Below are 23241 nucleotides of genomic sequence, written 5' to 3' on the forward strand. Positions count from 1 at the left end.
GTCTTGATTTAAGATAGTGATTCTCAGCCTGACTATTGGAATCACATGGGCGGAGCTTTAAAGCTACCGATACCTGGCCGATTTACTTGGATAGGGGAATTTTTTTCTTCTTAGAGCTGCTCCAGATGGTTCTCCTGTGCAGCCAAGATTCAGAATTCCTGATTTAGAATGTGTGTTTCCTCAACTGTTAACTGATCCCGAGTCCCTGAAGTATGTGGAAATTCAAGCCTATTTTTCAAATACTGGGGCGAACTAACAATTGTAATGAAGGCATGGATCTTACTAAAATAAATTGCTATTTAGCCTTCACAACAGGGCTACAAGGGTGTAGCACAGGAGTTTCCTTATTTCAAGCTGTGTCGTATTCTGATAATCACTGTTGTCATCGTGCACACACACAGGAATCCGTTGTCAGAAACAAAACTTCTTTCTACCACCCGTGGCCTCAGAGAAGGAGAAGATGCCTTTTCTGCGTTCCTGTCGGGAGTTTTGTGTCTAAGAATCAGGGAATTTCTAAGGTTTTTGATGAGCATAGGTAGTATAAGTAGAAGATAGTTGCCACGATGGTTATTACTTCTGGAAAAGCTTGTCTGAAAGAGGAAATTCAGGTGTGTGACCTTGGTCATCGGTGTTCAAGGTTGTTCATATGTTACTTTTTAGAGGTGTAGAGGCTGGGCGGGGCAAGAAGATAAATTCTGCTCTGATTTGTCAGTCAGTCCTTTAGTGAGGTCCTGTCAATCTTGTCTTGGTTTAAGTTAATTTCTCATTTTACAACATAAAGACAGGTTTAATTCTTAAAGATGTTTAAACATTTTTTTTTAATGTTTATTTATTTTTGAGAGACAGGGAGAGACAGAGCATGAGCCAGGGAGGGGCAGAGAGAGGGGGAGACACAGAATCCGAAGCAGGCTCCAGGCTCCGAGCTGTCAGCACAGAGCCCCACACGGGGCTCGAACCCATGAACCGTGAGATCATGACCTGAGCCGAAGCTGGACGCTTAACCGACTGAGCCACCCAGGAGCCCCAAGGCAGGTTTAATTCTTAAAGCACACACTGGAAGTAGTGCTTTATTTGGGTCTTTTCAAATTCCATGTCATAATAAAGGCTTGCGTTTATAGGCAGCCTTTGTTTGAAGAAACTCATAATAATTTACAAGCTTCATCTCATTTATCTTTAAAATAATGTTATGTGACAGTAAAGGTTGGGTATCGGTATATGCCAGTTTCTCAGACAGCAACGCTGTGGAGAGGCTGACTTCTTTCTTTCACACTGCTTTTTAAGTGTGGCATTCTTATGTGGGTCTACTGAAATTATTTTGGCAGTAAACATTTTCCAGAGATACAAATCTTTTCCAGATCTAATTTGTGCTTATGACCCTAGGTATACAGTTTACAGGGCTTTTTCTCTTGCTATGTATTCCTTCGCCTGAGGCAGCCCGGGAGTGATCTGATATAGGTAGAGCAAGGGAATTTGTTCAATTTGGCCATGGTCGTGGCTGTAACCCAGCCCTCCGCCTTGCAGAGTGAGCCCCAGTGGGGTGGGGGTGTCTCCTGGTTCACCGAAAATGGACTGGATCCAGTTAGGAACTTGCAGGGCTTCCTGCAAAGCGCTTCCTTGGGGCTGCCCTTTTAGAGACTTTATTCAGTTTTATTTAGCATCTCTCTTTGGATTAGTCTCATTTGAAGGAGAATGTAAATCTTGCCTCTGGGATCAAATCTTTAGATCCTACTATTTCTTCTGGTAAAAAAAAAAGAAAAAGAAAAAGAAAAAAAAAAAAGCCTTTTTAGTTTTAAAGGAGGTCTGAATTGCCTCCTCTGTAACCACCCCCAGCGAACAGCTGGGGCTGTGGGTTCAAGCCATAGCTTCTCTTTCTCTCTCTGCCTTCCTTTTACAAGACTTCCAGGATACAGCCGTTCAAAAAAGAGGTGAAGAGGAGCAAAGCCCAGAGTGATGCTGTAACAGAAAGAAGAAAGCTGCATGGGGGAGGGGTGAAGGGTTTATGAAGCAGGAAGCGGCAGGTGGAAGGGGAGGAGGAACAAATGGATAATGCACCGGTTTGAAGCAACAACCTGAGCATTAACCATTTATTCTGCCGCTTCTGCCTCTGGGCTCTGCAGAAGCCTGACCCTCGATCTTTCTCTGCCCAGGTCTCAAGGTCCCACGATGACCCCAGGGGACTTAGCTCCCACCCCAGGGGGGGCACTGTGAGTACTCTAGGAGAGCGGTCACATGGCAGGTGGAACATGCCTGGAAGGTATCTCTCCTCTGGGGGGAGAAATTGAGAAGCTCTCTCTAATGGCGCCCTTGATACAACTAAATAGCAACTCTCTCAGTTCATTACTCGTTAGCCCCAGGCAGGGACACCGCATCCCGGCTAATTGTAATAGCCAAATCATTAAGGGGAATGGCATTAATGGAGGAGAAAGCATCTAATCAAGAGCTGAACTTGGCCACTTTGTTGTGCCCAGGATATAAGCTGCTGTGAATTTAAGCACCTAGTTCTTCTGCTATTAGAATTAGTTAGGAAGAAAGGATTTAGTGACCCTCTTTCAAAAGGTGGTTCAAAAAGCTTAGGGGTGTTTCTGGGTAAATCCAACAGGAAGACTTTATTTTTTCCAGAGATTTTATTTATACCTGCTGGTTGTGTATAAATAGTCACACCCCCTTTCTTACACTGAAGCGACCCACTATCAGTAGGACATGCCCTGTCACGGGGTTTCTAGGAGCGATGATGTATGTTGGCAAGTTTACCTAATCTCTGCTTAGAGCGAAAGCAGTCATCTCCATCAAAACAGGGATTAGGGGTATAGTCAGGGCCATGGAGCTCCCATGTTAATTTCCCCATCCAGGTCAAAAGCTTGTGACCTCATCTGCATCAGCCCTGGGTTCCAGCCAGGTGAGCTGAGTACCCTTCAAACATAGACCTCCCTGGAAACCACAACCTGGCATGAAAAGGAATCACAGCTTGAGATCCTGCTTACGAGTCATGTCAGAAATACTTAAGAAATTCAGGGGGGAAAAAAAAAGAAAAGAAAAATTCATAGCATCTCAGGTTGGAGAGGATCTTAATTAAAATGTTTTAAAATTAGAACAATAAATCTATCTGAGTCCCCCCCCCCCCCCCGACCCCCACCAACCACCACTGGTGCTTGTCTTTAAAGGGCTTGCTCCTAGTTCTAGACATTAGTGCTTTTCCTGATAATATTTGGTAGAAGCCTTGAACCCTGTGAGGGATTTCTGATGGAGAGAGGAGGGGATTGTAGTGTTCAGGCTTCGTTTGGATCCGTTCCGCCCTCACTGTAATTAACAAGCTCTGACTTACCAGAAGATCAAAGATCCTGGAGTCAGAAGGCATCTTCACGTTCTACTTGAGTTCCTTCCCAGTTTAGGAACCCCATTTAGAGTGACTTTGGAGCCTCAGCTTCAACAGGCTTGAGGGAGAACAGTATACCACATACATATTTTTAGCGCGTGGGTATATGCTGCTGGCTGGGCCCTCCGAGGTGCTGAGGAGAGGCTTTCTCTCTTCCTTACACTAGTCCTTCCCGTATTTGAAGACGTCTAGGAGAATCCTGTAGCTCTTTTCTTCCCCACAGGCTCCATATATCCTTAGTGCCTTTACCCATGCCTCATTTGAGAGAATGGAGTCTGCTATCTTCAGGCCGTTGGAGAAGCCTCATTGGACTGTGGCCGCTGTGGTTTCTGGAGGCAGACTCTGCTCCTTCTCGGTATACGGATATTCTCACTGCAGGCGTGAATAACATGTTGACAGGGCCTTTCCTCCTCACTGCTCCTGGGTGTCTCACCTGTACATTTAGACTTGTTGCTCCTGGATGAACGGAAAGCCATTGAGTAAGGGAAATGTTTTTCTCTTGTTGTTAAAGAAAATGTTAGAGATAAAAGTAACATTTTTTTAAAACATTTTTTAATGTTGATTTATTTTTGAGAGAGAGAGAGGGAAAGAGAGAGTTGGGCGGGGGCAGAGAGAGGGGGAGGCAAAAAATCCAAAGCAGGCTCAAGGCTCTGAGCTGTCAACACAGAGCCTGATGTGGGGCTTGAACCCATGAGCTGTGAGATCATGACCTGAGCTGAAGTTGGACGCTTAACTGACTGAGCCACCCAGGTGCCCCAAAAGTAACAGATTTTTACTCAAAAATTACCTCAGGTGAGATTTCTATACCACATGAAGTCATCATATGCACAAGTAATTGATCGTATGCCCTGGTGGCCTTGCTGATTGTGTCCTACAGGTAATAGTACCTGTCCTTGGATGAATTCTAATGGCCGCCCCTACTCAGAGGTCATTCCAGGAGAACTTCTCTCATACATCGTATTTAGTCCCTTCCTCAGCTAAATGAGTTTATGCCCTCCATCTGTGCTCCCAATAAGATAAGCATTAGGCTTGAGAAAGTTGGCACCCTGGCTTAGGTGACTCTGTTGAGTGACCTTCAGGAACCCCATGCAATTCTGTGAGGAGCAAGGGCACAAAGCAATGAAATATTCCAAAGCCGCAATGATTCTATACAAGCTTGGACTTATCTTTTGGGATTCCCCATAAATTCTGAAGCCACCGTTGATGGGCAGTGCTTCTTAAATGTAATATCTTATTTCTCCTCATGAGCTGGGAACTTGAACGGCTTGCTTAACCCCTGCGATCTTCAGGTCAGATTCCTCATGTGGAATGGAGATGATCGTGCCCTCCTTGCAGGGTTATTGTGAGTCTGAAATAAACTGAAGCTTTCATGGGAAGCACATTCCAAGTGTTCCCTGAATGCTAGCTCCCTTTCCTGATGGTTGCGGTGAATATCTTCCAGCTGAGATTGGCACATATGTTCTGAGGGGTGTTAAGTATTTATTCTGTAAAGTGATACTGAATTTTAAATGTTGGGACCATCTTGGAAATTCTAGGACTTATGGTGGCAGAATTCATAATGCCTAGTACAGGCGCTGGGTCTTAGTGGACCCTAGAGGGATGATGAAGTATTTCATAATAACCATAGGGAGAAAAATACCCTAATGACCTTTTACAGCAATATTAGACTACAGGGCCTATCGCTCACACTTCTTTTTTATTTATCTTGCTGTCCACTGAGAACATAGTTCTGGGTAAAAGGAAAGCTTACAATGTTTTGACTACATTGTGTCTGATTGACAGACATGGATGCTTTCTTCTGATTTTAGGCCGGGAAGGTGAGGACCAGGGGCTGTTTCAGGAGGAAATACACAGGAATCTGCGTATTTCAGGTCTCGAACCCCTCTTCTCAAATGTCCAAAGGAAGAGCCCTCCTTAGACCAGTAAAGCCAGGCTCCCAGGAAGATCTCCCCGTCAGTATGTGTGTGGTTCGTCGGGCACACGCTCCCTCACCCCTTTCCAAGGGCTGAATGGGCATCTGGGTGACAAGAAAGGAGGGGGGCCAAGCGCATAGTTCCACCTATTCTCATTTGCACAGAGTAGTCCCATTACCCACCCACCTCTGAAACTACCGCAAGTGTGTTAAAAGCCAAAGACCAGTTGGGCTGTACAAATCTAATGGCACTCAGAGGGTGCTCAGGAGAGGAGCTGGACGCTAAGAGGAAGGCCTGCTCAGGCTGTTGGTACAGATGTCTTCTGGAACCTCGATGGGATGGAAAGAGAGCATCACAACTTCACAGCTGGGGTTTGATGGAGCTGGATTTCTATTTCAGAGTTGATGCTTGAATACCTCAGATCCCAAGGTATATCTCAGATCCTAAGGTATACTGCTTCTTTCTGGGGAAATGCCAAAAATGTCATGGCCTGCGGCTCTTGGTGCAGTGTATATCTAGAAAAGAAGACTGGCGTTTGCATCTTTTCCCGGGTTCTTGAAGTTGACCTGGCTGAATTTTGGGGTGGACAAAATATTCAATGTAGTTTTTCCTTAAAAAAATTTTTAAATATTTATTTATTTTTAATATTTTTTAATATTTTATTTTTATATTTATATTTTATATTTATACTATTATAAATATTATATTTATATAATTTTTTATATTTATATAAAAATTTTAAATATTTATTTATTATATATATTTAATATTTTATTTTTATATTTATATATTTATATTATAAATATATTAATTTTTATTTTTATATTTTATTTTTAATATTTTTTAAAAAATATTTATTTATTTATTTTTGAGAGAGTGAGAGAGACAGTGCGAGCAGGGGAGGGGCAGAGAGAGAGAGGGAGATACAGAATCCAAAGCAGGCTCCAGGCTCTGAGCTGTTAGCATAGAACCCGATGCGAGGCTTGAACTCACAGACTGCGAGATCATGACCTGAGCCAAAGTTGGACACTTAACCCACTGAGCCACCCAGGCGCCCCTTCAGTGTAGTTTTTCAAGTGAAAGGAATTGGCATTCGAGAGTGTGTTCGTTCGGGTTCTTGTGCGTGTCTGTTTGTACCCCCGGCACCAAAAACCTCAAAAACTGTGCAGCTCCAATTTCTGTCTTGTTCAGGTTTTGGGTGATGTATATAGATCTCGCCTGTTAATGAAAGCTTATTTAATGTAAGCTATAGCCACTGCCTTGAATCATTTCACAGCCAGAAGAGTGTACTTAAATAATTGTGTGTTCAGACTTCAGTTTAGTGAATCTCAGTAAATAACTTCCCACTGGAGACATTTCTTCCCTTCAGTCTCTAGAAGACAAACTGTAGTACAAGCATCAGCTTTCCCAGGCAGCTTTCCCAAAAACCTGCAGGGTGAAAAAGAGATCCTTCCCTCAAAATAGGGAATATTACCAGGTGCCCACCGTATCTCGGGTGCCTGTTGTTTTCCATTGTCTGAGTTGCCAGTTAGAGTGCAGGGAAGGGACATCAAAGTGCAACAGGACGAAAAGGGCGGCTGTAGAATTTTTACCACATTTCCCGGCGAAATGGTCACCACTCTGTTTCCATGACACTCTTCCTCCTGAGAACCTGACCTGGGCTTCAGAAACCATCCTTGGGGTAATCTGGCATTCATAATGGGGATGGGGCCTATTTGGGGAAACACTTCCTAAATCGGGGACATCTCAGCCTTAGAGGAATCTGTAAAATTACCGGTAAACCATCTCTTTGCAAGTACAACCAAACTTTGTTTCTATTCTTCTCAATTCCAGAAACGCTTTATCTTTATTTCCAGAAAGTTAATATTTAATTGGCAACAGGCTCTAAGTGTGTCAACCTTCAGCCTCTTTAAAGAACTAATGGTGTGAAAACAAATGTATAAATGCATCAGGGGGATCCCTGTGATTTATAGAAGCTCTACATTGAATAATTTTGAAAAGGGAAGACTTTTCTGGTAATAAGAAGATTCATTTTTTTGACTTTTCTGTAGTATGCAGCCATGGTAGGGGGTGGTTAGGGGAGGGGAGAGGGGAGGAGAAATACCATTCTACGGAGCATAAAATGTTTAAGCTTATTTTACGTGATAGTCACACGTTCCCTAAGCACTTGATTTAAAAATGAGCAGAATCCAATGGGTACCCTTCATTGGCCCTTCATGGTTTGGGGAGGAAGGAGGACAGGGAATAGACCTCATTTTGGTTTCGGTAGTTAAATGCTTCCAGCAACCTTACTCCATATTCCATTTAAATTAAAAGAAAAAAAAAAGAAGAAAAAGAAGAAAAGAAAAGCTTTCTATAATGGTTGGTGAAATTTACATTTCATCCCTTGCCTAAAACTATTTTTAGCCTTCTTTCTCTTTTCAGAGCTTTGTGCTGCCCCCTGCCCCCCCTTAGGTTTTACAATTGGTCTTAGAAATGGCAGTGCTTCCCTTTTGTTTCTGCAGGTTGGTTTGATAGGTTGTGTCTGCACATTTGAGAGCAGCACGTTTTCTTTATTTTTTTTTAGCATCTAAACAATAATGTAACCACATCACGGCCTTTTCAGTCACATCGTTGACCTCCGTCAACATGAATGCATTAATGTTGCATTCATTTTATCCCGTACAACACTTGAATGCATTAATATCACTGTCTGTAGCATTTTAATTTAATTAGAGCAGTGGTTATAATCCTCTTGGGAAAAATCGTTATCCCCTCTGTAATGTTAAAATAAAACACCTCTGGTTTTCACCCGACTGACAATTTGCTTTTGAGGTGACTGAGCTCTACATGTGTACTCCCCTTCTCTTTGTTGGGGTCGGACCACAGAAGCAGTTGTGAGGATAAAGAGGTTTCTTTTATTTGAGAAATTGGATGTTAGTCTCCTTAAGCCTCTCGGTCTAGATGTCTCCGTCTGAGATAGTGGTGTTTGTTTCCTATTTCTAATTGCGGATAGTCTGCTGGTTATGCCTTGTAGAGGTTAAGTGTATGGTTATAGGAATAGATGAAAAAATATGAACCATGTGAATTGCCCTAGAAATTAACAAAAAGAGAGATAAAGCCTGCAGTGTGAGATTTCCAGGTGTGTGTTTCATTCTGTTAGGAAAGGAGCCCACATACTGGGCAATGTCCTTTCTTGGGTCCCTTCAGGGCCCTACTGGCTGCTGAACTCAGGGTCAGGGTAGGTGTATAATGGCTGCTAGCAAAATGCTCAAGGCCCTAGAAGTGCATTTTGCTGCAACCCCCCTCTTGGTCAATACCCTCTCCCGCTGCTGGCAGGTATCTTCGTTCAATCTTTTAAAAAGAGCTTCCCGTCCCAAGCTTAGGGTGTTGCAATATTGCTGAGTAGAAACCGTCGTCTGGAATGAGAATCTAGAAGCTGTCTCCGTCTAGAATTGTTTGGACGTGGGGGTGTTATAAAATCCCAGGGCAAACACTGAAGTGTGGCTTTTCAGTATAGCAGTAAGGACAGGCAACCACTCAGATGCACGCACACACACACCGGGGGCTGCCTCTTGAGAAGGTACAACGGTGATAATTTAGCAAATCAAAATATATACACTTGAAAGGTGATACCTAGCTTGACTCATATCAGTAGGCTAGCACTAGATTTCCCAAGAAACCAAGTAAAATCTGCTCTGAGGCCTGGTTTCTCCCCTTTTTGACTTTGATGGGTTTGGTGAGGGGTGAGGGAGCTGGGATGACGTGGCCTCTCACTCACAGGGACCAGTTGCAGGATCTGGTGAGTTTCTCCTTGCTTTAAGAGATAGTCATCGTGTTATGAAATGCCGTCTTCCTTTTTTTTCTCGCACTCGTGCCATGCCATTTGAAAACTCTTTGGCTGCACAATGTTTTCTTCATCAACAGTTTCACTTCTGCAAAAACCCTAACAAAACAAAGCTATTTCTGGGAATAAATTTAACGGCAGATAAGATATCTAGACATATATTGGGACTGGTTTTTTTTTTTTTTTTTTGAGGGTTGAAGTGTGTTAAACTAGAAAAACAGACTGCGTTTAAAATGTTTAAAAAGCCTATCTCTCTTTGAAAACCCCCTAAACAGATTGTATGTTTCCCAAAGGTGTGTTTATGTCTTTGACTCTTTCACCCCTTGAACCCCAAACTAAACACCAAAAGTTATAACTCATCCTTAAGCTAGAGTTGCTCAAAATATGCATGATGGTTGGTAAAGTTCAATAAAAGTGAAGTTGAAGGTTTTGCCTCTGGGTGACCTTTCACAGGACATCATGATTGATACAGAAATGAAATCTAGGGTGTATACGCCTGCCTTTAATTAAGAAATTCACCAGGAAACTTTAGGATGTATGTTTAAACGGAAATACTCCAAGTGCCCTTTTTGCTGGTAGAGGATGCCTCAGGGAAGGTATAGCAATTCCATTCGGAAATTACAGAAATATGTATATATTCATTTAAAATTGAAACTTCCTACCACAACCACCAAACTTTCCAGGCTCTGAGCAGAAGAAAAGCTTTAATTTGGTTATACAGCCAGGGGGACTCCCCTGCTTCCCTTTTGCACATTTGATGAAGTATAAAATGTTAGAGAACTGTCTTTCCAAAACATAAACACCCACTTTGCTTTATTTTCATCTGCAATTTTTCTTTTGCTCCTGATTCTTGTTTTCATAATGGCATCTTCCTGATCTTTCCCCCGAACTTATTTTTGGACCTTGTATGTCCCACTTTGCTTTGCCCAGTTGAACCACAGAAACGAATGGAAGTTATGTTTATTTATGTATGGACTTTAAGTCAAAGTAGTTGGTATATAGATTTGAGATGCAAATTGTATTGCTCGTCTAGCTGAACATGATAGTTGGTTCCTTGTCATTATTTGCTGTTTTAATTTGAAGCTAGTAATAATCCTTCTCATCCCATCCAGTTGTTTTAATTGATCTAACAAACACTGCCTGTTTGAATTTAAACAGTGGGTCTGCAGTTGTCAGTTGAATTAAGTACCTTCAATTAAACAGCACTTTCCTTAAATGCAGACAATTCTTGAATGAGCTCTGAAATACTTCAGAAGGAAAGAAGCATGTGTCTAAGATGGAAAATGAAGGGACAAGGAGATACTGTTAATGTTGCAGATAGTTCCCTGCTATGAAGGAAAAAAACATTGGATATTTTTGGTTTCTAGTGGGATAGGTAGGCCATAGAAAAATCTTGTTTGTAGATTTATTAACTAAATCTGGAGTTTACAAGCCATCACTTTGAGCTCACCTCTCATTGGATCTGAGTACAGAATCATATTTGCATTAGGAACCGGGGATATTGCCAGAGAAGAGGAAACGTGGTTTTAATGTATGGGTGACATTAATTATGTGACTTGGACGAGTAATTTTTGACAGTAGTCTTTAAAGCCATTCTCTTGGACATACGGTTTCATTTCCTCCGCCTTGTCTCCCCTCTTGACTTGAACAAACCTCTAGTACAGAGGGGAGGGGAAACAGACACCCACTGACCTGAGTCCAAAGGAGAAGCCCTGTGTTAAGCCTTTCCACAACCTTGTTACAAACCCCAAATGCTGGGGATCTGGAAGACAACTGAAGTGTCTGGAAAGAGGGCGAGCGGGAATGATGTGAAGCCTGGTTGGCCAGTGCTCAGATGCCCCCTCTCCCTTTTGCCCCCCACCCCGCGCGCTGTTTTCACACCTAAGTCAGTTCCAAGCTTTCATTGTCTTCTTCCCCCTCCCCTCTTCCTGCCCTTCTTGTTAACAGCAGGAACGAATTTCATATACACCTCCCGAGAGCCCGGTGCCGAGTTACGCGTCCTCGACTCCGCTTCATGTTCCAGTGCCCCGAGCGCTCAGGATGGAGGACGACTCGATCCGCCTGCCCGCGCACCTGCGTGAGTGTTGGCGCGCATGCGCGCGGGGGTGGGAGGGAGGACAGACCGCCCTACGGCCAGAAGGACAGACTGACTGAGAGGGGAGTGGTTGCCTGCGCGGGGACGGGGCTTCAGGCAGGAGATTGGCAAGCTCTGAGATGGGTGGCACTCCTGATGTCCACCGTGAGAAGCTGCTTCGCGGTCTTTTACCCCTCTCCCCCCGCATTGATGGCTTCGAAAAGCTTGAGACTCCTGTCCCTTGTTGACACGTTACCCCCAAATCTGGAAGTGTGCACCATGTAGCAAGGTCAACTACATCTCCTAAGAGGCAAAGTGAGCGTTTTTGGAACGTTTGCTTCTCTTCCTGAGTTCACCCGTAACTCCTCTAGGATTTTCGTAGGCCCTAAATTTTGGGCAGTTTCTGAGTCAGACTCCCTCCCTGCTTTGCTTTTAGGCTGTGTGCTCTTCCTTTCTTTACAGGGAGGGCCTTCCCGCCATTTTTTTTCCTTTTTTTTTTTTTTTTTTTGTTTCATGCTGAATGCTTTTCTTTCCTTCGTTTTACTGCCCAGATAGGGCCTCTCACTCCTGTCCTTTCTTTTGCTCCCCTCTCCTGCTTCTCTTGTGCCTGCATTGCCTCCACGGCCGCAGTCTTTGTGGTCCTTCCACCTCTCTCTCTCTCAGGTCACCTCTTCCCCTTGCCTCTACCAGCTCCCTATCTGTAGCTTGGCAGAGTATCGGCACCAACACACTTGTGCTGTTGGGGCCAGTCTCCAAAGCAGCCGACACCTGTCATTTCCTTTTTGTCTTCCTTTCCTGTGCTGTCACCCAGCCTCTAGATGATACAGTGTGATGGGGCAGCTGGGGAGAATGAGTCACCTGATTCCCACCCTGATCACAGTGTCCAAGAAAATGCCAGGTTTCCTGGCTTGAATATTGCCCTGAGGGCCCAAGTCCAGGTTGTAGGAAGCACGGGGGGTCACCTTGGCCCTTCCCTAGCTGATGCCTCAGACTTCCGTGGTGGCACGCACGGTTGTGCTTGCCATCTCTTTCTGGCATGGTAACGCTCCCCGGGATGTTCGCCTCCTCTCATCCCGTCTCTCCTCAGAAGCCAGAAGGTTGCTTGCTGAAAGTGGAGAACAAAAGGAGACAGAGGATGCAGGCTTCTCTTCCCTCTCCCTGTGATAATTCAGGGAATCAGGTGACTGTGTTGCTGGGAAATCCTGGGGGAATATTGCTGGCTTATTCCTTCTCCTCCGGTGAGGACGCTTGCCGGGCTTCTGGCGAGGACTTGAGGGCCGTGAGAATCCGTCCCCTCCTCTGGCTTGCCGTGTCCGACGGTATTTACAAAGTCGCTACGAGTCACAGGCAGGACATTCCAGCTTCGCTTGGGCAAGGAGGTAAAGGGCACAGTTGCACTCTACCGTCTTCTCCACAAGATGAGATGCGGACTGTAGTGCCCGGGTCACGACTGCAGGCACCATTGTCCCTGGTAAACTGGAATGTTGTGGCACCAGTAGAGTAGACAGGACTGGAAAAGGAACCACAGTCAGGGAATAACATCTTTTCCTCCGGAAGCTGTCTGGTGGCCAGTAGTATATTCGCTTCGGGAACATTCGCTTCCACATCGAACATGGTCATGCCTTGCAGAACACTCTTACCATCTAATCTCATTTGTTTATTTATTCAACACTGTGCTGCACCAAACACTCTCCTGGATGCCAGGGATACAGAAATCAACGAAGCAGACCAAACTCCTTGCCCTTTGAGAGCTTCACATCTGGTACAGAGGGAAAAAAAAAAAAAAATGTGTGAGTCCTCGTCCTAAACGGGCTGAAGTTTCTTTCATAGCTTTTCATCCCTTGGCTTCGAGACATCTGCCCCAAGAAGGCCCCAACTGTTGGTTCACCTCTGGATGCCTTTGCTCTTGTAAGCTCTTTTACCACACGGGGCTCTCGCCCCACAAGTAGTAACCATGGCAAAACCAGCTAAGACACACACCGAACCGGAGGATCTTAATTCTTAACTAGTTCTGCTGTTAAAACGAGCTGTTGGAATGTGAGTCAGGCATGATAGTACCCAGTTCTGCCATACAAGATGGTGATGGGACAAGAGACGGTTTCCTGGCCCTCTTACCTTTAACATATCATGATCTCACTGAAGGACTCTTTCTCCGCACTTGGACCTGTCTCTTCCATGCCAACGCTGTTCTGGAGTAGACGGTTTCCTCAGGGGCCACTACTGGGCCACTCCCTGTGCCTAGCACACAATTGTAATAGCTAATATTTGTCATAGGATAACCCTGGACCAGGCACTGTGTGAAGTGCTTTATGTAAATTATTTTATTTAATTCCTCCCAGCAGCACTTGTAAGGTAGATCTTCTTTTTCTACCCATGTCAGACATAAGGAATTTAGGGATTAGAGAACTTACGTTAACCTGCCAAAGTCACACAGTTAGTAAGAGAGAGAGTCAGGATTCAAACTCAGTTCTGTCTGACCCCAGAGCCAGGCTCTTACCTGTTGTGCCACTATGTAAGTGTGTTCAATACATAGTTTTTGCAGAGATGGATGAATTCGGGCTTGACACTTAGCCAGGATTCACCCGTGTGGCTGTAGTGGCCAGAATGGTTTATGGCTGGAATCTTCTAACCGGTCAGTGAATTGTTGAATAGTTTGCTTATCTCCCTCGGATGGGTGGATGGAGGGATGGATGGATCCCCACATAGATTATCACATCTAGGATTATCATATCTAGGATTGTAGCATATGACTGCTGACTTTAGGATATAATCAGTTGATAGAATATGGATTCAGGTCAGGGCAATGCCTTCTGTCTGGCAGCCTGACTCTAGAAACCTTCTGGGTAATCTGCATGAGCCCTGTTGGTTCCGACATCTGGAATGAATCCTGTGCAAATGGAGGTTCCCAGGCTTTTGTTGTTTGTCCTCAGCTGGGGCTTTCCACATGAGTCTGAGCCGCCTGCCCCACTCTCCTGTTCCAGGATTCGGCTGCCCATTGAGCTGTTTGAGAAAGCTCTCATGTAGCCCCTAGGATGGTTGAGGCTGTGCCGTATACTGGAAGATGCATCCCAGCTGGGTTTCCAAACCTAAAAGAAAATAAATATTCTAGCAAGGGAATTGGGTTATTGCTGTTTTAATCTGGGATTCCAGACAATTCCCAATGGAATGCTCATGGAAAGTACGGGGAAGAATCTGGAAGCCAAGACAGCAGCAGGACATTTATGGTATTGCTAGGTTGAAAGCATTTTTAGCTGCTTGTTTTAAAGAGATACTCACCAGACTGGTATGTGTCAAAGTAGCTTCTTTTCACCATTTGTCCTCATTGATCTGCAGAAAAACCTTCTCTCTTAACTCTTTCTTTTTCTCTTTCCATTCTGCAGTCAAAATATAGCCTTTCCTGGTTGGAGGGAAAGTAGGGGTGATAATGTTTAAGATTCTCATACTGAGGGTTTCTCACCATTTTGTTCTGCAAAGGCAGAGCTATATGCCCAAACGGAAGGCGTGTGACAAATTAGCAAGCGATTGAGAAGTAGAAAGTAATGCCTTCTACCGGCCTGTGATAAAAACAAATGGTAAATGGAGCAAAGTGTTAAGTGGTGATTAAAGAGGGCTTGATAGGGCCAGGTGGGGTACTCTGGGCCTAGGAAAGGAGGTGAGCGAAGGGGAGAAGGGCCAGCCCCATGCTGTCCTGGTCTGGCCTCCTCACTGCCCACATGTGCAGGCTGGTACCTGCCAACACAGGTTCCTGGAACCACCCTGTTCTACTAGGAGAGCAAACACAAGGATGTTTATTGAGAAGATAGAAAGGGCTTCTTTCCCCCTCCACCCCACCCCCCTTCCACAGAGGATACTGACTTAGTTTTTAAGCTTGAGGGTAGAAGAGCTGAAATACAACAATTGTAACAGGTTGGGTGAAAGACACAAAGTTCTACTCCTTAAAGGGAGTCTAAGCCTCTTAAGGTTCCTTGAAAACACAAAAAGGATCGAAGGCCCCCCAGAGTAGCTGGAGGAGCTCACTCTTGACTCTCTAAGCAGTGAAGGCCGTGGCCTCATTCTCACCAGGGGCCTCCTGTTGTGAGGGCGAGACTTTGTCTCATTTGTCTGCCCGAAGACCGCTTTTCTCTAAGTGCCTGGGGGGAGTGTCGGTGTTGAGGGGGCAGCCAGAGGTGCCTCATGAGGTGGTGCCCACCCTGTGAACCTCTCAGCCTCAAACAGTGATGCTGGGGGCTGCCCATCTGATTCCAGGAAAGTATGCTTCAGATCTGTCAGCAGAATTTAAATCACTACATGTCTTTTCTTTCCTTTAAATTCCTTTTTACATGATCATTTTGGATTTAGTTGATAGAATCCCATCTGATCACAGGTTGACATGATGCTCTTTGCCCAAAGACCTCGCAAAATTTTGCAGGGCCAGGTGGGCCTTCTAAAATCCCTGCGAGCTGGTATTTAAAAGTCAGAACCGAGGACTCATTCATCATTTTTAATAGGGTTACGGTTTATGATGCTGTGGGTTAATAAATAGCCATGATAGCCGCTCAGAGTTTTCTAGAATCGGAACACCAGAAATAGTCCCTTGGCTCTACTTCCTTTCCTTGTGAATCTTTCAAAATTCTTACATTACTACTCCTACTTGTGTGTGTTTAATAATTTAATTTAATGCCTTCCTTTGGAAACGTTACCTCGCTGCTCACCCACTTGGTGATTTTGCCTTCTCAGCAGAGTAACTGAGTTGAAGACAGTCACATGGCGAGCAAGGCTATATTAGAACCGGGATAGTGAAAAGAGATGCACTGCCTCTCTTTTCTAATTAGCTGGAGCAACCCACAATTTTATATGCTTGCAAGTTAATTTGTTCCCTAAGAAGACGCAAAAATGAGAATTAAATGGAATCGTGGCTAGTATTTTATATTGTTATGAGCCACAGCATGTGCTCGTATATGTTATCTCATTTAATCATGTACCAGCCTTTGAGGTAGGTGTTACGGATTCTGTTTTATTGACGGGATGACTGTGGTTCAGGAGGTCCACCGAATTGTCCAGATTCACACAAGCCTGTGAGGAGCCGAATGTGATGTCTACCTTGGAAGTCATCAGTTAGGCTTCTTAGGAGAACACAGAATGACAGAGTCTTGTGGACATGAAAATACAGGCACCTCTGACTGTTGGAGTCTGGGTGGCCGTGGGCGCGGGGGACTGGGAGCACTTGGGCTCTGGTAATGCACTTGACCATTAATTTGCACTGAACCTCAACACGTTGGCTTCCACCAGGAACCAGAGGCTGTTATTGTGAATAATTCACTCCTGTCTTGCCCACCCATCTCTACTGTTCCTCCCTCCTCCCTCTCTTGTGAGCGCAGGTTGATGTTCAGTTTCTGTCTGCAACAGAGCTGCCCGTGAAGGCCTCAGAGGGCCAGCTCCAGGAGTGGGGCCCAACCACATTCCCACATTCCCTGGCATTTCACCAGGAATGGCCTCCTGGGAACAGGTCTCACTGCGTTTTTGGTGTTTCCAAAGGAAAGGGCATGGTAATAGAAAGGACGTGGGTTCAAGTCAAGAAAGAACTGAGTGGGCTTGGATTCCAGGGCTCCCTCTCTCTGTTAGAGATGATTTAGCCTATAACTCAAATTTCTAAGATACCTACTCATGAGAGTTTCCTGTAAGGATCAGAGCTAACTCACGGGGAGCACCTACCATGGTGCCCGGCAAACAGTGGCCAGTAACTCACAAGAACTCTGTTTCAGTTCCCAAAGCTGGTAAATAGCCTGTTTAGGAGGTGGCTTCCTCATTTTTAAGGGCAAAGAGAAGCATGTATGTCCTTGTTTGTTTCACTAAAGAGAGGGCCTAGAGTTCTGTCTGTATAGCATCGGGACCGATTTTCCATCAGTCACACTGGAAACCAGCTTTCTTTTCTAACGTCTCTAGGATTTCCAGGAGCTCAGTTCCACTCTCGGGCACTTTCCTACCCAAACCCTATCTGCACGTCTGTCTGGAATGTTTTTTCTTCACTGGCCTTGCCCAAATCTGTAGGTCTCCTTCCGCGGCCTGTCCTACCCTTCTTCTAAAACCCAGCAAGTCCTCCCGTGTCCTTTGCCGTTATCAGTATTCCAAAAATGGCCTCTCCTCACGCAGCTGCCTGTGACGTGTTGTGACATCACCAGCAGAGTTGAGGCAAGGACACGGGGAAGATTTAATTCTCAGTCAGAATCTGACAAAGCGATAATGACTCCCAACAAAGATGGCCAGCCACCAGCATTTTGTATCTTGTCCTCCGCCCCCCACCCTCCAAGCCTTCTTTTGGGTGCCTTACCATTCACATTCAAATGCTTAAAGGCTTTCTCCTTTTCCAGCAGCACGTGAGGCTGTATCAGGGCCCTGCTTAGCTCTTTCAAACAGCTTGAAGAGAAAAAACAGCCCACAACCGAACAGCCAGGATGCTTTGGAAGGGAAATTTCCTTTTTGGGCTCGCTGTCTGAAAGAATTTCCGATGCAGGCAGACGTTAATTCCTAGCTCCATGCTTCCTGATAAGGAAGCAGCTTCAATAAATGCAGCTATTTATAGATGTCTTTTTAAAAAAAAAAAAAAATATATAACCAGAGGTCTATTGACCTTTTCTTTCACTTTGCATTTCATGCCGTGCGCTCCTTGTACATTTAAGGCAGTTCCTCCAGCAGAAGCTCTGACAAAATGCCTGTGATCCCGGGGGGATGGGGAAGGGAGGGCTTTCTCTGTCTTTGGAATTCTGAAGTTGATGTTTGGCAGTCGTTGGCAATTGGTGGTCCCTACTTGGTCCTGTGGGCTATTTGTGTGAACCCAGAGATGCCCAGCACTGTTCTAGGCCCCATATTGAAAGAGTATGACAGACAAAGTGAGACAGCCATTTAAACTTAAGAGCCGATGAGAACCAGTCAGTTCTCTGAGTAGAGACTTGAACAGTGGGAAATAAATGATATTCCCATTTCTTCTGTCTCCTCTCAACTGTCTCCCCTGGGATTTTCCAACCATTAGTATCTCTGCGGTCTCTCTCTTGGCATATTAGGGCCCCTGTCCATTAAGGTCCATGGCCAACTTCATCTGTTGCTACATAATCCTTGCTGACCGGCATGATGAAGATTCAGTGTAATGTTGGCTTGAAATAGCTTCCCTAGGTTTCTCCTCACGTCCTCTCCATTATCACAAAGCACGGATTGGGTTGAATCTATACAAATAGGATAAAGTCTCCATTCTCAAATAAAAGATATTTTCTCCCATTTTGCTTTATGCCTAAGTTAAATCTTATCAGTGGCTTAGACGCTTGGAACTTCTGACAGGAGTGGCTTTGACCTCCTCATCTTTATGTTTTTCCAGAGGTGAAAGTTACCAGGGGACCTTCGATGTTACTGATTTCCCTGTTGCCGTAGGAGGATTCTGGTTCAGTTGCCTGAACCGTCCATGTGTCTTCTGGGGGTTCTTTCTTCTTGTCCCTTCTGAAGGCAGGTAGAGTAGGATTTTAGAGATATAAACTGTCCCTGTCTCTGGCCACATGCTGACTGTAAATTCCCAAGAATAATTAGTTACCCTGCCCTGATCGTTACTGCTTCCGTCTTGGGTAGGTGGATTAAACTCCATTCCTTTGAAATTAGACTCTATTTCTGTTTCCTCTAGATCATGGATAGAAATAGCCTCAAATGGAGCTCCAAGATTTCAGTAATAGAAATGCAGATTGCAGATATAGGTACTGGAGAAAGAGCTGTGGATGTGTGGCGGATGCCGATTAGATGCTTGAAAGGAAAAGTCTAACTGGTGCAGGGCTGTGCGGGGAATACTTGATTTCACCAATTCGCTGGGGCTGAATTCTCTACTCTGGGGATGGGGGCATTAGCTAAAGCGGTTCACTGAGGATGGGGAAGGTTTGCAACAATCAAGAGGAAAACCAAAAGGGACCTAGGTGAGTCTTGAAGGGTATGGAATAGTACTGTCTTAAGAAAAATTACGGGCGTATCAGGCAGTCTATGTAGCTCCACTTTAGAAGTAACAGTATTAGGACTTACTTACTGTTTGTTTTCTAGGAGTGGCTTATCTTGACAAATGCGTGTCTTTTTCTTGTTGTCATACCCCACTTGCCCACTTTGCCAGAACTGTGCTGCTTCCTAGGAGCCATTCTGAGGTCAACTGTATACAAGATGCCACCCTAGGGAGGCCTGGGTGGCTCAGTCAGTTGAGCATCCGACTTCGGCTCAGGTCATGATCTCGCAGTCCGGGAGTTCGAGCTCCGTGTCGGGCTCTGTGCTGACAGCTCAGAGCCTGGAGCCTGCTTCGGATTCTGTGTCTCCCTCTCTCTCTGTCCCTCCCCTGCTCACACTCTGTCTCTCTCTCAAAAATAAATAAACATTAAAAATTTTTTTTTTAAAAAGGATGCCACTCGAAAGAAATCTCTGTTGCAATAATATGCAGAATAAATAATCATCGTCACTGCCGTTTATTGAGCACTTTCTGTGTGCCAAGACCTTTACATAAATTATCCTGAATAATCTCTAACACTGGAAGGTAGATACTGTGTTTGTGTCTGTATCTGTATCTGAGGCTCAGAGTGGTAAATCACTGGATGAGGTCACACAGAGAGAAGGTGAGGGAGCCATGATTTGAGTCCAGATTGAATCCCCACATTTAGGCTTTTTGTCACTTTGCTGTGTTGATTCTTCATTAGGAACTGATAGAAGTCGTGATTAGAGGCTGTTGGTTGGCAGGAGAAAATCCAAGCAAACAGGTTGCTGGCTTTTTTTTTTTTTAATTTAAGCAAAATTTTTATAAACGATAGACAAGGAAGGCCAGAGGGGTAAATGAGTGACACAAACTAAATTACCTTGTGAATATAGAGGAAGAAAAAATTTTCAAATTCAATCCTCTATGCAAACTGTTATTTGTAGCATATTTTCAGGTACCTGTATAAATTCTGGAGTGTTAGAAATAAAATTAAATAAAGTAGAAGAATCATGTTGTCGACAATGTTCCTTCTTTGAAAAAGAGATGATCTACCCCAGATGACTGTTAAACAGCAAGAAAGATGCTGTGCTGGAACGGAGATTGTATTACTGGGTTCAGGAATGAAAGCATTTCACTTCCTAATACTTTATGTTAGTCTGACATGCTTCAGAAAAATTGTCTGACATTTTGGTGCCTCAGTTTACCAACATGCCCTATGTTCCAGGAAATTCTGCTGCAGGGTAATAGAGAGCAGGGAGCACATTTGTTGGGCTTGATCCTCTGAGCGTTGGCCCCGGCATGCTGGCTGGTGGGGTCATGCCAGACAATCTGTTCTCTCTGCCAGTGTGGTAGCTTCCTCATATGAAAAGCAAAGTAGCCTGAGTGCAGGATTTTGCTGGTCCTTCACAGCTCAAACATTTTATGTGTTCTAATTCCAGAAGAGAACTAAGAAGGGATATGGGCAGTGGAGCATCATCTATAAATGCTAAGCATCATGGTCATTCACTTGATCTCAGTGCTCAACATCAAATTTTGGTTCGGATGGTGGTGTTTCAAGGATACAGGAGATTATCCTCTACTTTCGCCGTGATTGTTTTGTGAGGACGCCCTCGCACAAGGAAATATGGCAGTTCAACACCTGACGCTGTTGGATGCTTCCCTGATGATTGAGATCAGGTATGGGCGCAGTTCCTCGGCCTTCCAGATTTTCTGAAGGCTGTTGCGTCCACTCACACCTTACACTGGGTCCCAAGAACCTTCTCTCTGATCTCAGGCCTGCTTCCTAATTCTCGTAGACCTGAGAAGTATCTGTGAGTTGGCTCTTTTCCCAGGGCATTACGCACAGGTGTGGCTTCTGGTAACTACCCCTTGACCCCAGCTGCGCGACTTGTGGGAATCCCCTCTGCACCTCAAGGCATGGTTGCCTTTCCTGTAACCTGTAAAAATGACAATGTGTATGTTTCTCCCTCTGTCGATGTCCACTGGGTTTCCAGCTTTACAAAGCCAGCTGATCTATCTGCATGGATAGGGCCACCATATCCTCCTTCAGCCGGCCCCATAGCAGATATACAATTAATACTGCATTAATTAATTATAAGGGGGGGGGGGAAGCACAGTTGGCAAGGGAATGAAGGCTTTCAGCTTCTAAAGTGAGGCTTTGATGCTGAGCTTTAAAGTACATTTCCATCCGCCCCAGCCAGCAAAGAGAATCTGTGACACTCCTACCGTCCCATGGGCATGAAAACTCACACCCAAGAAACTATTTCTAAATAGGGGCCCTGAACTAGTTACTCAAATCATCTGCTTGTTGCCTCAGGCCGTGAAAAAGGGGCGTAGGATTAGGGAGAAAAGAATTGCCCAGAGCAGCAGTGATTCGCAAACAAAGCTGATGCGTGGTTTTCTTTTGCCTCCTCAAGTAGCTCTCAGGTCACCAACACCAGGAACTCATTGTAGAGAAACAAATGTGAGCAGATGACTTGTTGCCAACCCTCTTGAGGAAATAAAATTACTCTTTCTTCTTCCCCCTCCTAGGCCTCGCTTGAGGAAGTAGCCCAACGGCAGTTGCAAGTTCACAAACCTGTTATTCTGATGGGCTGGAAGGTTCCTCTGTCTTGGGCATATTTTCCTACTACAAGTGAACCAAGTGGGGGGAGAAAACGCTTTCCTTTCCTTTTCATTCTAATTTCTTCCACACCATCGTTCTCATGGTTCTGCCTCCCACACTTACTCTTTTCACTTCTTGGTGCAAGGTGGTGGGGAAGCCGCCTCCCAAAATCCCCGCCCTAGACAGATAGTTCTCTTTTCCCTGTTTACAACCCTGCGACCAGCGTGTTGTGGGGCACCCTCGCTGCCCTTACAGTTTGGCCAGCAATCGCATATTCACACAGATATCCGGGATTTTATTCAAAGGTCTTTTCGAAACACAGAAGCAGAACTTCCCTGAGAGAGAGATTCCTCACCTGAGAGCTGTGGGTGTTGATAACGTCCTTTTAAACTACTCTTTAATTCTCTGATCATGCTGAGGGGAACTTCAGAGACCCGCAAAAATCCACACAGATGTAGAATTTGTTTGGACCTTGTCAAAGGAAAAATTTTTTTTTTCTTTCGATTCTTGGGCAAAGAAGAATTTCACTTCAGATGAATCTAAATGAGTGTGTGTGTGTGTTTCGTTCATACTGTTTCATAGCTGTAACTCCGGATAGCTGCTTGACAGAGCTTCTGTGATGATTCCTGTTACTCACAGTGATCCAGGGAAAGAACTTGACGAAACACAACTGGGTTTTGTAGCACTGGCATCGTACATTTAGCTGTGTAGCCGTCTCCCATCTTGTGCTTTCTCACTTGCTAAAGGAGTGTTGAGATTCAGAGAGTTTTCTGAACTTTTACTGTCCAGAAAGCACTACTCTAGAGCTAGGACAGAGGGTTTGTAAGTTGTTTGTGAACAGGGCCAGTGTTGACAGTGTTACGCTTCGGCAGGGTATGTGGTCACCCAGTTACGGTGATTTAAGAGCATCCTGAACTTAAATCTCTCCCACGATAAACCACCATGATGTCTGAAGTTCCATTGTTAAGATACATTCCTTTTGGATTGGGCATTATTTCTACCTAGCTTTACTTTTTAATGGTAAATTGTTAGGATAGCAGCTAGTACCTTGGAGAGAGATAACTAATACCTTAAGTCCCTGATATCTTAATGAAAGTGAGTTTATCAAATCTCTTGAATCTTTTAAAATAGAAGACCGATGGCCAGCATGGACAGAGTCAAGGGAGGGAGTAGAGTCGGGAAAAACTCCATAATTTTGCCTGGGACTGGCCTTCTCCATGGAGAAGACTGACGTAAAATTAGATGGAAAATCCAGGCCCCTTGATTCAGACACAACATTGTGAAGCTGGACCTCTGAGATGAAGATGAGTAATCTGATATTTACCATGCCTGGCCGTTGGTTTCAAGACATTGCCAGCATTGGTATTGACTGGACAAAGTCGGATCTTCTCTGGCACACGGTTGACTGGAGAATGTAGAAGTCATCTTCATTGCCTTGAGAGGAGGAGTGAATTTTGCATCTGAATCCTTAAGCCTTTCAGTCATTCTTA

At 44.7% G+C, this 23241-nt stretch overlaps 1 protein-coding gene across 4 annotated transcripts in view; it reads left to right on the top strand.

Annotated features, from left to right (window-relative positions):
• The window catches only part of ETV6 (ETS variant transcription factor 6), a 252951-nt gene that overhangs the window by 87121 nt on the left and 142589 nt on the right, over window positions 1-23241 (top strand). For 2 of the 4 annotated variants that reach the window (XM_060658362.3, XM_060658360.3), the window contains exon 2: window positions 11060-11189. The exons of 1 other annotated variant lie outside the window; for it this stretch is intronic. In XM_060658362.3, the coding sequence (XP_060514345.1) occupies window positions 11060-11189 (130 nt within the window). The remainder of the gene's footprint in view (window positions 1-11059; window positions 11190-23241) is intronic. One more of the 4 variants, XM_060658361.3, reaches the window with a different exon arrangement.

The sequence above is a fragment of the Panthera onca genome, chromosome B4 (genome assembly GCF_046562875.1).
Source record: "Panthera onca isolate mPanOnc1 chromosome B4, mPanOnc1 haplotype 2, whole genome shotgun sequence".
Classification (NCBI taxonomy): domain Eukaryota; kingdom Metazoa; phylum Chordata; class Mammalia; order Carnivora; family Felidae; genus Panthera; species Panthera onca.